Consider the following 13282-nt stretch of genomic DNA (forward strand, 5'->3'; position numbering starts at 1 on the left):
TTTCTGTGCTGATCTCTGCCTCCTAGAGTTAGGCTTTGTAGATGTTTGAGGTTCAGAGCCATGGATCTTTGGGTCCTCTGTGTCATTTAAGTATCTCAGAGCCCCTGGGCCTGAAGTGTTTTGTTGGTTCTCTGAGGCTTTCTCAGGGGAACCCTTTGCTTGTGAAGCCTTTAGGATATAGAGCTTTGCAGGCTACACTTGTTTCTGGTCCTTCTCTACTGGAGCTTCTGGCTTTGTTGCCTACACTGGCTTTGCTGGCGGCTGCCTTTCCTGTTGTCTGGGTTTCTGGGTGACTTTTTGTTCAATTCTGGGGTAAAGAAGTCACTGTAGTTTCTTGATTTCTTGATCATTATTCAGTCTAGTGTGAATTTCAGGTTTTTGCCGAAGTAATTATTCAGGAGCAGGGTGATCAGCCTTAGGGTCAGGCAGCCATCTTGGTTGGAAGTTCCATCATTAAGACTACTTGCTGTGTTGTGAACTGATCTAACCATTCTGGAGAACAATTTGAAATTATGCCCAAAGGGCTATAAAACTGTGCATACCCTTTGATCCAGCAATACCACTACTAGGTCTGTATCCCAGAGAGATCATAAAAAAAGTAAAAAGATCCACATTACAAAATTATTTCTGGCAGCTCTTTTTGTGGTGGCAAAGTATTGGAAATTGAGGGGATGCCCATCAGTTGGGGAATGGCTGAACAAGTTGTGGTGTATGAATGTAATGGAATGCTATTGTGCTGTAAGAAGTGATGAGCAGGCAGATTTCAGAAAAACCTGGAAAGACTTACATGAACTGATGCTGAGTGAAATGAGCAAAACCAGGAGAATGTTGTACACAGTAACAGTAATATTGTGTGGTGATTAACTATGATAGACTTAGCTCTTCTCAGCAATACAGTGATCTAGACAACTCCAAAAGACTCATGATGGAAAATGCTGTCCACATACAGATTGAAGCGTACTATTTTCACTTTTTTTCCCTTTATTGTGGTTTTTCCCTTTTGTTCTAATTCTTCTCTTACAACATGATTAATGTGGAAATATGTTTAATATGATTGTATATGTATAACCTGTATCAGATTGCGTCCCTTCTTGGGGAAGGGGGAGGGGAGGGAGAAAAAATTTGGAGCTCAGAATCTTATAAAACTGAATGTTAAGAAGTAACATGTAATTGGAAAAAATAAAATACTATTAAGTGGAAAAAACCACATAATAAATTTCCCAAGATACAAAAGGAAAAAAAGACTACTTATTGTGCTTCTCTTATTCCCCACCCCTAGCCAATTCCTTGCTATGTCTCCACTGATCTTAGTTTGGGTACTTACTGTCTCTCACTTGGACTCTCACAGTAACCAAATTGGTCTCTGCTGTCATTCTCTCTCCAGTCTCTGCGTATATAGCTACTAAAATCATCTACTTAAATTAAAGATCTGAATAAGGCACCCCGTTCTGGTAGTCAGATAGTAAAGTGTTCTAAATGTCAAGCTGAGGAATTTGTCTTTTATCCTAGAGGAACTATTACTTCTAGCCTTGATTAGATTTTGTGACAGTCAAAAGAAGCTGTATTTACTTTTCAGTCTGACTACCATTTAAGTTAAAGTCTGACTCCAGTTTTTCTTTCTAGATTTATTTTCTTCCTTACATTTACTTTATGTTCCAACCAGCTTGATAGACTTACTTACAAACTCATTCCATGCCTGGAACGTACTCCCTGTTTACCTTAGCCTTATTGAATCTCTACCAACCATCAAGTCTCAGCACTTGTTCCACATCTTACAGGTGCTTACATTTAGCAGTATTCTCTTCCTCTTCAAATTCTTGAATTTATTCATTTGTTGAAATGTTGAACTCTGAGGCACAGTTGAAAGAAGCTCCTTGAGGACACTAATTGATTTATTTGAAAAACAGAAAAATGTGTCTTTTCACCTGGAAATGTTGGAACTTAATAATTGCTAATTAATGCATGTTGAATTAAAGTGTCATAACCAAACTGCTTATTGAGCACAGTATTAAAGCTTGATAGTTCTAAGTCAAATGAAGAAAGAGAACCTTTTACAGTCAGTTACTTAATTTGGATAATCTAGAAATGAGAATTAATTTATTGTTTCTGTTTTAGGCTCTACGCTACTTGGCAGAATGCCGGGCTAACAGAGAAAAGATGAAAGGTGAACTGGGCATGATGTTGAGCTTGCAAAATGTAATACAAAAGTAAGTAGACTGTGTTTTTGTTTTGCTAAAAGTAGAGAAATAGATTATCTGGCTAAACTTTTACATATAGTCCATGTAAAGTCTTAGTCGAATCCTTGAAGTTGACTATATATGCAGGAAGTTCTCATTTATGCTTAATTATTTGTAGAAGAGATGTTATCATTTGAAATGATTTAAGTCAGACCTGCTGAATTCTTGAAGTTGAATATATATATGTAGGAAATCCTCGTTTATGCTTAATTGTGTGTAGAAGAGGTGTTATCATTTGAAATGATTTAAGTCAAGCCTAATTTTTAACTGACCCCAAAAGGTGAGATTCACCTCCTGGTGAAGGGCCTGATATCTAGCCTTTTCATTTCTACTATAAATGAATTATAAAAACAAAAAACCCTGCATTGTCTCTAAATTGATTGAGGTGAGCAGAATAGTAACTGATTTTATGTAAAATTGTATTTAATATGATATAGTGTAGTTTCTAGCAGTGACTTTCATCCTTTTTGAGTATTAAGACCTTTTTTAACTATAAAAAAACATTTCACAGATCCCTCTCATGGTGCTGGTTATACTATAGGTATCCACTGATTGAGAACACAAGTGGTGACAAAAAGCTATTATGAATTCTGTAATCTTTTAAATTTGTATCTTATTTATCACAACATCTACATATATTTGAAAAATAGTGAATATATGAGAGACATTATTTAGTCTAAAAGGACTGCTTACTATACTGAATTATCTTGCACATTTTGTTGGAGCTAAAGAAAGATAAGAATAACAGTGTTTGGTGTATATATGATGGTTTCCCAGATTCCATGAACCCACAAGGTAGGAACCACTAGTCTACAATTTAAATTTTCTATCTTATTTATTGATTTACTTCATTGCTTACTACAGTGAACTGGAGGGTGATGGAGCAGCCTCATCAAGAATTTATGGGTTTCAGAAGGACTTCTTTGGGGAGATTGTTAGGCATCTATTTTTGAGGAGATCACAGAGGAGATTTAGTGCCATTTGATTGGTTTTTGAGAATGATTTTATTCCTGAGCTGCTCATGGCCACCTGGGCTTCAGTGCAGCATGGGATCTGGGCAGGCTGAGCTAAGGAAGACCTTGCCTGAAAGCAGTCTCTGACCTGAGTGAACTTTTCTATTCCCTGATAAGTGGGAACAGTGAGGAAGGGGAATAACCTGTGTGTACCTGTCCAGATCACTAGAGGATTTTTATTATCCTTAATGAAAAGACCATAGCCTAGTAAAAATTTGACTTGTGAAACCTAGGAAGGAATCAGTGATATTTAAGATTTTGGTTTTTCACTTCACCTTGGAGGAATAGGATCAACCCCCATTCTTTTAAAAAATGCCCTACCAATTAGAGCAAGGGGAAGACTTTAGTTGCCAGAGGGTATTGTCCCAGAAATACTTGTCCAGACACCTTCCTAGTTCAACTCTCTTTTGTCTTTCACTGTCAAATCCCAGCTCCAGCTTCTGGAGTCTCCCTGGGCCACACTCTTCTACCTGCTCTAATGCAGTGCCACCTAAGAGCTTCCAGAAGCCCTCTTAGGCCACAGCACCTCCAAGGTCCTTCTTATGCTGCTTGTTTTCTATTTTCTGACTGAGTTCCTAGATTCCTTGGGCTATTCCTCTTCCTTCTCCTGTGAGGTGGGCCTCCCAGGTTCTAAGAGGATATTATACCACACTTGTCATGAGATCAGGCCTTCAGAGGAAGACCTTGAATTATCTGATCATCAGTCTCTCATTTCTTAATGGAGAAAAACTTTTATATGGTAATTGATAGAACATAAGATGACCAGCTGGGAGTTGTTACCCAAGATAGTAAGAATACAATAGAAAAACATCTATCTGCCCTCGTTGAAAATTCGTTTCGCTAGGCCCAGGTGAGCTACATCCTTGGATCCTTAATGAACTGGCAGATGTGATTACTGAGCCACCACTGTCAGTGATATTTGAAAGATCATGGAAACAAGAGAGGTACCTCAAGATTGGAGAAGGATAAATGTCCTAATTTTTAAAAAAGGAAAGAGGACAAAATCTGCAAACTCTAGGCCATATAGTTTGACTTTGATTCCTATTAAAATTCTAAAACAGATCATTGAAAAAATTGCTGAACATGTAGAATATCTAGAAAAGGAAGCAGTGATTACAAAGTACCAGACTTCATGAAGAAGGGTCATGGCAGGCTAATCTCATTTCCCATTTTAACAGGATCACTGAACTAGAAGATGAGAGGAATGCTGGGGATTGTTTACCTAGATTTTTGCAAAGCTTTGATAGTTTGTCATACTCCTGGTGAGATTATGGAAATACTGAGGTTGGATGAGAATACAATCAGATGGATTCAGAAATGGTTGATTGGCCAGATTCAAAGTGGTTATTAATGTTTCAGTGTCACCATGGCAGGAGGTCTCCAGTGGAGTACCCCAAGAATCTGTTGCTTGACCCTGTGTCAACCACCATTTGTATTAGTGGCTTGGATAAAGGCACAAATAGCATGTTTGTAAAATTTGCAAGATAAATCAGAGGTGGGAGGATAGCTAAGACAGTGGATGACAGAATCAGTATCCAAAACAGATTTTGACAGGCTTGAGCATTGTGACAAATCTAAGATGATGAAATCCTTTAGGATTAATATGCAAAGCCTTTCACTTGGGTGCAAAAATAATTACCTTGGCTAGCATAAAATAAGGGAAGCAATGGTTAGATGTGAATTTAGAAAAAGAATCTGAAAAAAGGTAGTGGACCTCAGAGTTAGCAGTTGTGAGGTGAATTTTAGTGTGTGTAAAGTGCATTTTTTGTTATTCTTCCTTAGAGTTTTCTTCCCAGGATCCATAGCTGTAACAGTCTCTACTTTCTAGGTGTTAGATATGAGTTCTCATGATGATGGTTCAAAACAGTTTCTACCACGCTTGCGATGAAATAATGTAAAATTGTGAAGCTATTGCTGGCAATGTGCTGTCTTTGTTGTTGCTCTATAAAGCAAGTGGGCATTGGTCAGTGACTGGGGACCCCCATGGGGTTAATGTGCAGGCTGAATGCTGTGTGCCCCTTGATTGGCCCCCATCAAGGCTTGGTTGGGGGAATCTCTGTTTGCCTCAACTGGCCCCCATTGAGGCTTGAGGGGATTTAGGGGAGAGCACAAGTTGTGCTGATCTTGATTGATCCCATTGAGACGAGGGGTAGTTGCCCCCCCTTCACGCCGGCCCCTGTAAGAAGAGTTGTTGATTTTTTTTTTAAAAGTTTAGCATGCAGGGTGGAGATTTTTTTAAAAAAAATTTTTAAATTTTGTTAATTTATTTTGATTTATCAGCAATCACTTCCATATGCTTTTGAGTTTAAAATTTTTCTCCCCTTTCTTCCCCACCATCTTCCCCAGGATGGCACACAATCTGATATAGGGTATACATTTACATTCCTATTAAACATATTTTCACATTAGTGAAGTTTTAAGTAAAAATTAAAACCAATAGGAGGAACCATCAGAAAGAGGAAACAAAACTCAACAGAAGAGAAAAAAAAGATAGCCATTCAACTTTCACATTTATGATTACTATGTCTTTTTCTCCATCCTTCTTTCCCCGTTTATGCTTTTCTTTCTCCTTTCTCCTTTTCCCTCCTCACTAGTGTTTTGCTTTTGACTACTGCCTCCTTCAGTCTCTCCTCCCTTCTATTATCCCTTTCCCTTTTCTTCCCCTTTGCCCTTACTGCTTCTTCCCTCCCTTCTATCCCCCCTTCCTTTTCCTTCCCCCCTTCCCTCCCACTGCCCACAGGGCAAGTTAGATTTCTATACCCAACTGACTATGTTATTCCCTTCTTGAGCCAAATCTGATGAGAGTAAGGTTCAAACAATTCTCACCCCCTTCCCTTCTTTCCCTCTGCTGCAATAGGATTTTGTGTCTTTTCCTGTAATGTAATTTACCCTTCTCTGCCTCCTCCTTTCTCAGTACATTTTCTAAAATCAGACTAATCCACTTACTTGGATCCATTTAACCTACTTGATTAAGATGTTTTTTTATCTTACATCAAAGTCAACTGATATCCACCCTCTTTATGTGTACTCCTTTAACATGCTTTAATAACAGTACAGTTCTCAAGAGTTGCAAGTGTCATCTTCCCTTTCAAGGATGTAAACAATCTGCCCTTATTAATAACATCTTGTATCTTTCTGTCCCATTTACCTTTTTATGTCTTTCTTGAATCTGTACTTGAAGATCAAATTTTTTGTTGAGCTCTGGTCTTTTATCAGGAGGTTTGAAGTCCCCTATTTTGTTATCCATCTCCCTTGAAAAATCATGCTCATTTTTGCAGGGTAGTTGATCCTTGGTGCATCAATCCTTTGCCTTACGAATATCATGTTCCACACCCTGTGTCTTTTAATGTAGAAGCTGCAAGTCCTGTGTAATCCTGATATGGTTCCATGATATTTAAATTGTTTCTTTCTGGCTGCTGCAGCACCTTTCTTTCATATCTGGTAATTTAATTTTTTTTATTATATTCCTTCTTGTCAATTTGGGATCTCTTCAGATGTCGTGTATTTATTTACCTTCTGGTTCTAGGACTCAGGGCAGTTTCCTTTATGATTTCCTGAAAATACTGTCCAGGCTCTTTTTTCATCATGTTTCAGGTAGTCCAATATTTTTAAATTGTCTCTCCTGGATCGATTTTCCAGGTCGTTGTTTTACAATGAGGTATTTTATGTTTTCATCTATTTTTCATTTTTTTGTTTCTGTTTGACTGATTCTTGCTCTCTCATAGAGTCATTAGTTTCCATTTGTCCAATTCTAGTTTTTAACAGTTTTCTTCTGTTAGTTTTTGTACTTCCTTCTTCAACTGGCCAATTGTATTTTTAAGGGCTTTGTTTTCTTCAGTGTATTTTTTTCCAGTTTGCCAATTGTGTTTTTAGGGACTTGTTTTCTTCAGTGTACTTTTTTTCCAATTGGCCAATTGTATTTTTAAGGACTCTTCTACCTCTCTCATTAGACTTTTAAAATCCTTCTTGAGCTCTTCTAAGGCTTTTTGGGCTTCAGACCAGTTCATATTCCCTTTTGATGTTGCAGATGTGGGTTTGTTGACAATGTTGTCCTCTTCAGAATTTCTGTCTTGATCTTCACTCTTCTCATAATATGAATCTATGGTATGTTTCTTTTTACTCATGGTTTCTTTATTCCCTGGCCTTTAAAGAGATTGAGCTCTCCTGCTGGGGAACAGAGGGCACTGACCCAAGCTTCTTGTGTTGGGAGCCTAGGTCTTGGTCACTGGCTTTGTGTGCTGGGGCCTCTTATGTTGGCAATTGGAGGCTGTAGTTTCTGGCAGCTTACCTCGTGTTGGGCTGGAATCAGCAAGGCTGGAACTTTCAGGCAATTCTAGTTGCCTGCTTTTCCTTTCCTTTAGCTTTCTTCAGCTCCTTTTAGATGGTGCTGCAGGGTGTTTATCTGCCTGGGCCCCTTGCAATGCTGCCTCCTTTCTGCTAATGCACTGGGAGATTCCTTTGCGTAGAGTGCTGAGCACCTGGTGTTTTCTGAGCTTTTCCACCAGTTCCCGCCCTCACTGAGGCACTTGGAGGTCAGGTGTTGTGTTTGCCTGCTCTACCACCTGGGCTTCAGGATCTCTCCTGGTTGACAGTTGGAGGCTGTAGGGTTGAGAGCTACTGGTGTTGGGTTGGAATCAGCAAGGCTGGACTTTAGGAAGACTCTAGGTTGTTTCTTCAGCTCCTTTCAGATGAATGCTGCAGGGTGCTTATCCGCCTGGGCCCCTTTGTAGTGCTGCTTCCCTTATTTTTGCTGAGGCACTGGGAGACCTGTTTGCTGGGCTGCTGCAATGCTGTTTCCTGTCTTTCTCCTAGTTAAGCTGTTCCAGGTTTTTTTTTTTTCTGGGGTGATATTTTCTGGGTTTTTAGAGGTTGATAGGGGAGGGTGAGAGCGACTACCTTTTTACTCCGCCATCTTGGCTTGCCGAAAGAAGGGTTGTTAGGGAATGCTGTAGGAGTTGGAGCTCCCATTATCAGCAAACTCCCTTTGGGAAGACTAGACTAGAATAAAATAAGCTTATTTAACCCCTTATTCCCATCTGACCAGATCAAAAGTGAACCTGTTAGTGAGTGAGGTGCTAGAAGCCCTCCTGTATGTCTTTCCTAAGAAATGGTATAGTCGGTGTGTTTACTTGTCCAATTGCTAATTTGATCTTGGGCTGCATTTAGAGGGGATAGCTTACAAGAATATGGAGGTGAAAGTTTCACTCTACTCTAACTGCGCTCATATTCACTTCTGGGTGCCACAGTTTAAGAAATACATTGATAAGCTGGAGAGTGTTCAGAGGAGGGCAACCAGCATGATGAAAGGTAGTGACTCTATGTCATAAGAGGATAGTTTGAAGGAACTGGTGATAAGTGGGATTTAGACCACTTACTCAAATAAAAACTCAGGTTTCTCTAGGTAGAAAACAGAAGTTTTATTCTAGCAAGTCTCTTGAGAGAGTTGGTCATCACCTACCCAGGGCGGACTGGAGTAGTGAGGCCCCACACAAACAGCAGCAAACAGTTATATAGTCTTAGGCAAACCACTCCAAAAAGCCCCCCTCCCCACTTGTTTGTCTCAATCTCTTTATCTTCATTGGCTGAGGCAAGAGACCTCACATTCTATATTTAGAACCCAAGAGATACATTTTACTCAAAACATGCTTGGGAGCTAGAAGATTGCCTTATTTGTTAAAGTTAAGGTACAAAACAAAAGAGGGGGTGGTTACAAAACAAGGGAGGGGGTGGGCAGCTGGTGCACAGCCCCCATTCCCCAAAAACGAAAGTGAAACTTGGGCCCAGCTCATGCTGAAGCCTCACTACATTTTGGAGCATAGCTTACCTTTCACATGAGAAACTTTCACTTGTCCCACACAGTTATGTTTAGCCTGGAGAAGAGAGGACTTGTTAAGACAGGTCAGATGTCTTACAGTATTTGAAAGACTGTCATGTATAGGAAGATTAGGCTTGCTTTGTTGGGGGGCTTAGCCAGGAGCAGTGGATAGAAATTGCAGAGGCAGATTTAGGCCTTATGTCAGGAAAATCTCCCTAACAAAGGAGCTGTCCAAATGTGTCCTCCTTGGGGGCCTTTAAGCAGGGGCTGAAAGTCACTTGTTGACTGGCTTATATTGGGGATTTCTCTCATGTATGAGTTGGGACTGGGTGGCTGCTGAGGTTTCTTCCATCTCTTAGATTCTATGATTATAAAGCTCTTCAAGATTTTTCAAAGCGCTTTATGTGTGTTAGCTCTTTTGGTCCTCCAAACACTCTTTATGGCCCCTTGTTATCTCCAAAATCAAATAAAAAGTCCTTCATTTGGCATTTAAAGTTCTTAAGTTCCCCCTTTCTACTTTTCCAAACTCCTGTCTCGGTACTTTTGTATTGGCTGTTCTCCCTGTGGAGTGTTCTGCCTCCCTTCTACTTCTTAAGTTCCTTCTAGACTCATCTCAGAGGCCTTCCTTTGCAAGAGGCCTTTTCTTGGTCTCCCAGCTGCCAGAGCCTTCCCTTGTAAAGTTACCTTCCATTTACGTTGTTTCTTGTAAATGTGTTGTTGTTTTCAGTCATGTTTGACTCTTGGAGTTTTCTTGGCAGAGATGGTAGAGTGGTTTGCCATTTCCTTCTCCAGCTCATTTTACAGGTGAAAAACTAAGGCTATAAAAGGTTAAGTGACTTTCCCAGGATCACAGAGCTAGTAGGTGTTTGAGGCCAAATTTGAACTCATGAAGAGGAATCTTCCTGACTCCAGGCTGTGCTTTATCCATTGCATCACCTAGTATGTACGTATTTATTTATTTACCTGTTAGAGTGTCAATCTCTTGGACAACATGACTCTTTCTGACTTTCTTTGTATTCTTGGAACTTAACATAGTCCTTTGTACATGGTAAGCAGTTGATAAGTGGTTGTTGATTAATAGAAAAACCAATCCAGGAATGTCTTTCCATTTTTAAACATCTTCATTTAAAATTTTTGTGTATGGAGCATTTTATTTAAGAAGTAGGTATTGGCATACTTGAGCTGCTATCTTCTTTTCAGTGGTGGCTTTACCTTTCACCCTAATATTATGAAGTCATATTTCCCTTTCAAATGCGTGAACTTAAACCTTATTGATTACGTTTTTAGTATCTTTTGATCCTTCACTATTGTGACTTCACTGTGTCAAAAAGTTTTCAGAATGATAGGTTTATAGACCTAGAGCTGGAAAGGAGACTTGGAAGTCATTAAATAGAACCCACTCATTTTATTTTATTTTTAATTATTAATTTATTTTTAGTTTTCAACATTCACTTCCCCCCTCTTTCCCTGCCTGTCTCCCCAAGACAGCATGCAGTCATTGATATATAGCCTCTACATATACATTCCTTTTAAACATATTTTCACATTGGTCATGTTGTAAAGAAGAATTAGAACCAATAGGAGAAACCACAAGAAAGAGGAAACAAAACAAAACAGAAGAAAAAAAGAGCAAATATGCTTCGATTTGTATTCAAACTCCATAGTTCTTTGTCTGGATGTGGATAGCATTTTCCATCATGAGACTTTTGGAGATGTCTTAGATCCGTGCATTGCTAAGAAGAGCCAAGTTTGTCAAAGTTAGTCATCACACAGTATGGCTGTTACTGTGTACAATGTTCTCCTGGTTCTGTTAATTTCACTCGGCATCAGTCCATACAAGTCTTTTCTGGTTTTTCTGAAGTTCACCTGCTCATCATTTCTTTATAGCACAATAGTATTCCATTACATTCATATACCACAACTTGTTTAGCCATTCCCCAGTGGATGGGCACCCCCTCAAATTCCAATTCTTTGCCACCACAGAAAGAGCTGCTGTAAATACGTGGGTCCTTTTCCCATTGTTATGATCTCTTTGGGATACAGCCCTAGAAGTGGTATTGCTGGGTCAAAGGGAATGCACATTTTATAGCCCTTTGGGCATAGTTCCAAATTGCTCTCCAAAATGGTTCCATCAGTTCACAACTCCACCAACAATGTAATAATGTTCCAATTTCCCCACACCAACATTTATCATTTTCCTGTTTTGTCATGTTAGCCAACCTGATAGGTGTGATGTGGTACCTCAGGGTTGTTTTGATTTGCATTGCTCTAATCAGTAGTGATTTAGAACATTTTTATATGACTATAGATCTAATTTTTTTATCTGAAAACTGCCTGTTCATATCCTTCAACCATTGACTTGCATTCTTATAAATTCATCTCATTTTATAGATGAGGAAATTGAGGCCCAGAGAAAAGTGACTTGCCTAAGGTCATCCAGATAGTATTTTTTGTTTTAGGATGCAAACTGAGGTCCTAACTCACAAAGCCAACTCTCTTGTCTAACTGTGCTACCAGAACTCAAAAGCGAAAAGTTCCGTCCTATGTCTTCACCTCAGGCAGAGTACATCAGCAAGCCCATTGACTTCTTCATTTCTATGCTGCTTGCCTGTTATTGTTAGTGTGGTGTTGGAATTGAATTTGGAATTTTAGCCCTTGGGTTTGAGACTCCAATTTCTCATTCATCAACTCTGTGACTTTGGACAAGTCACTTACCCTTTCTGGGTTTCCAATTTCTCTTCTATAAAATGAGGATAATAGTCCTTAGACTGCTCACAAACACAGGTTTGTTATAAAAAAAATACTTAACTATGAGCTGTTATTGTTATGCAAGTGTAATGCTTAGCCTGATCAATACCAATTTCCAGAAATGGCTTATGATAGCTGCTAATAACTAGGAATATAATTGTTTTTTCTTAATGTTCTTGGGGTAAAAGTATTTTTGTTAATCTTGATTTCATAGATGGCTTATTTCTGTCAACTGAATATATGCATATTCATTTAATATAGCATACATATTCATTTTATATATTTATGTGATGAATATAATATAAAATGAATATGTATGATATATAAAATGAATATGCATATATGCATTTGACAGCAACAATCTATCTTACATGTATGTATATTTGAACTATAGAATTTTTCTTTTTAAAAGATATTCATATTCCAGAATTGTACCTGGATTAATGTAATGATTTGCTTTTTCCGTTCACTTGACTTTCTTTCTGTTTGGCATCATAGTGATAGAACAATAGACTAGCAAAGAGTATATTCATCTTAGAGGCTGTTGAAAAGCCATTGACTAAATGCTTGCAATTCTGTGGTATCTTAAATTTTTTTGTATGCACACAAATATTAGAATGAACTTTTTTCTGTCAACTAGGTTTTCTGTGATAATCAGACACCATGAAAAATGTTTAACTTCCCTGTAGGCTTTGGTTTTAATGATCATCTTATTTTTTTGCTTGCTATTTTTGTATTCTCTATATTTGATTGCTTGTGAGTTGATCTTTTGGTTCTACTCCTTTCACATGCAAAGTCTACTAATTAATTACTTGGAGCAGGAGGGACAAAGATAAGCAGCAGTCATGGATTGGATAATCTTCAGGCCTGGTAATTGGGTTTATTAAATACATTTCCTAAATTTTTGATAAAGAAAATCTCCAATTTAAATTAACCTTTGTCAAGCCTTTTCACAATCAAGGAAAATAAGCCAAATATTAAAAAAAAATCTTTAATTGCTTATATTGGAAAATAAATATTTTTGAAAGTGTTAAATTCTAGCAAAAGATTTTGGGGGCATGGCATATTATGGAAAATATATTTAGGAACATCTAGCATTTGAAAATGGAATATTATAATGAGTTTTTAAGAGCAAAGATTTTTGTCACTCCACTTTTCTTGTTAAGATTTAAGGACATCTAGTTGTGACAGAAAATGTTTGGAATCAAGCTTTTAATTTTATGGAAACATGTTAAGGAAGTTATGTATTGAAAAGGGGATAGAAATTATTTTTGTCTCAAATGAAAGACTGAAATAATTTAATAGTGATTTAAAATTATTAATAGTGATTTAAAATTACATGTTATTTTGATCATGAAAAAGGCAAGGGAAGTGAAAATGAATGAATATAAAGATGCAGAGATTTTTGTGGCTTTTTAAGGGAAATAATAGTCATTGGTTACCAATAATTATTAGTATTTCTTTAAGGT

The 13282-nt window shown here is 38.0% G+C and overlaps 1 protein-coding gene across 2 annotated transcripts in view; it reads left to right on the forward strand.

The window, feature by feature from the left end:
* ARMC1 (armadillo repeat containing 1) overlaps nt 1-13282 on the forward strand; it is a 98552-nt gene that overhangs the window by 38758 nt on the left and 46512 nt on the right. For both annotated transcript variants that reach the window (XM_021002082.2, XM_021002081.2), the window contains one exon: nt 2116-2207. In XM_021002082.2, the coding sequence (XP_020857741.1) occupies nt 2116-2207 (92 nt within the window). The remainder of the gene's footprint in view (nt 1-2115; nt 2208-13282) is intronic.

The sequence above is a fragment of the Phascolarctos cinereus genome, unplaced genomic scaffold, assembly GCF_003287225.1.
Source record: "Phascolarctos cinereus isolate Bilbo 61053 unplaced genomic scaffold, phaCin_HiC Scaffold_4;HRSCAF=312, whole genome shotgun sequence".
Classification (NCBI taxonomy): Eukaryota; Metazoa; Chordata; class Mammalia; order Diprotodontia; family Phascolarctidae; genus Phascolarctos; species Phascolarctos cinereus.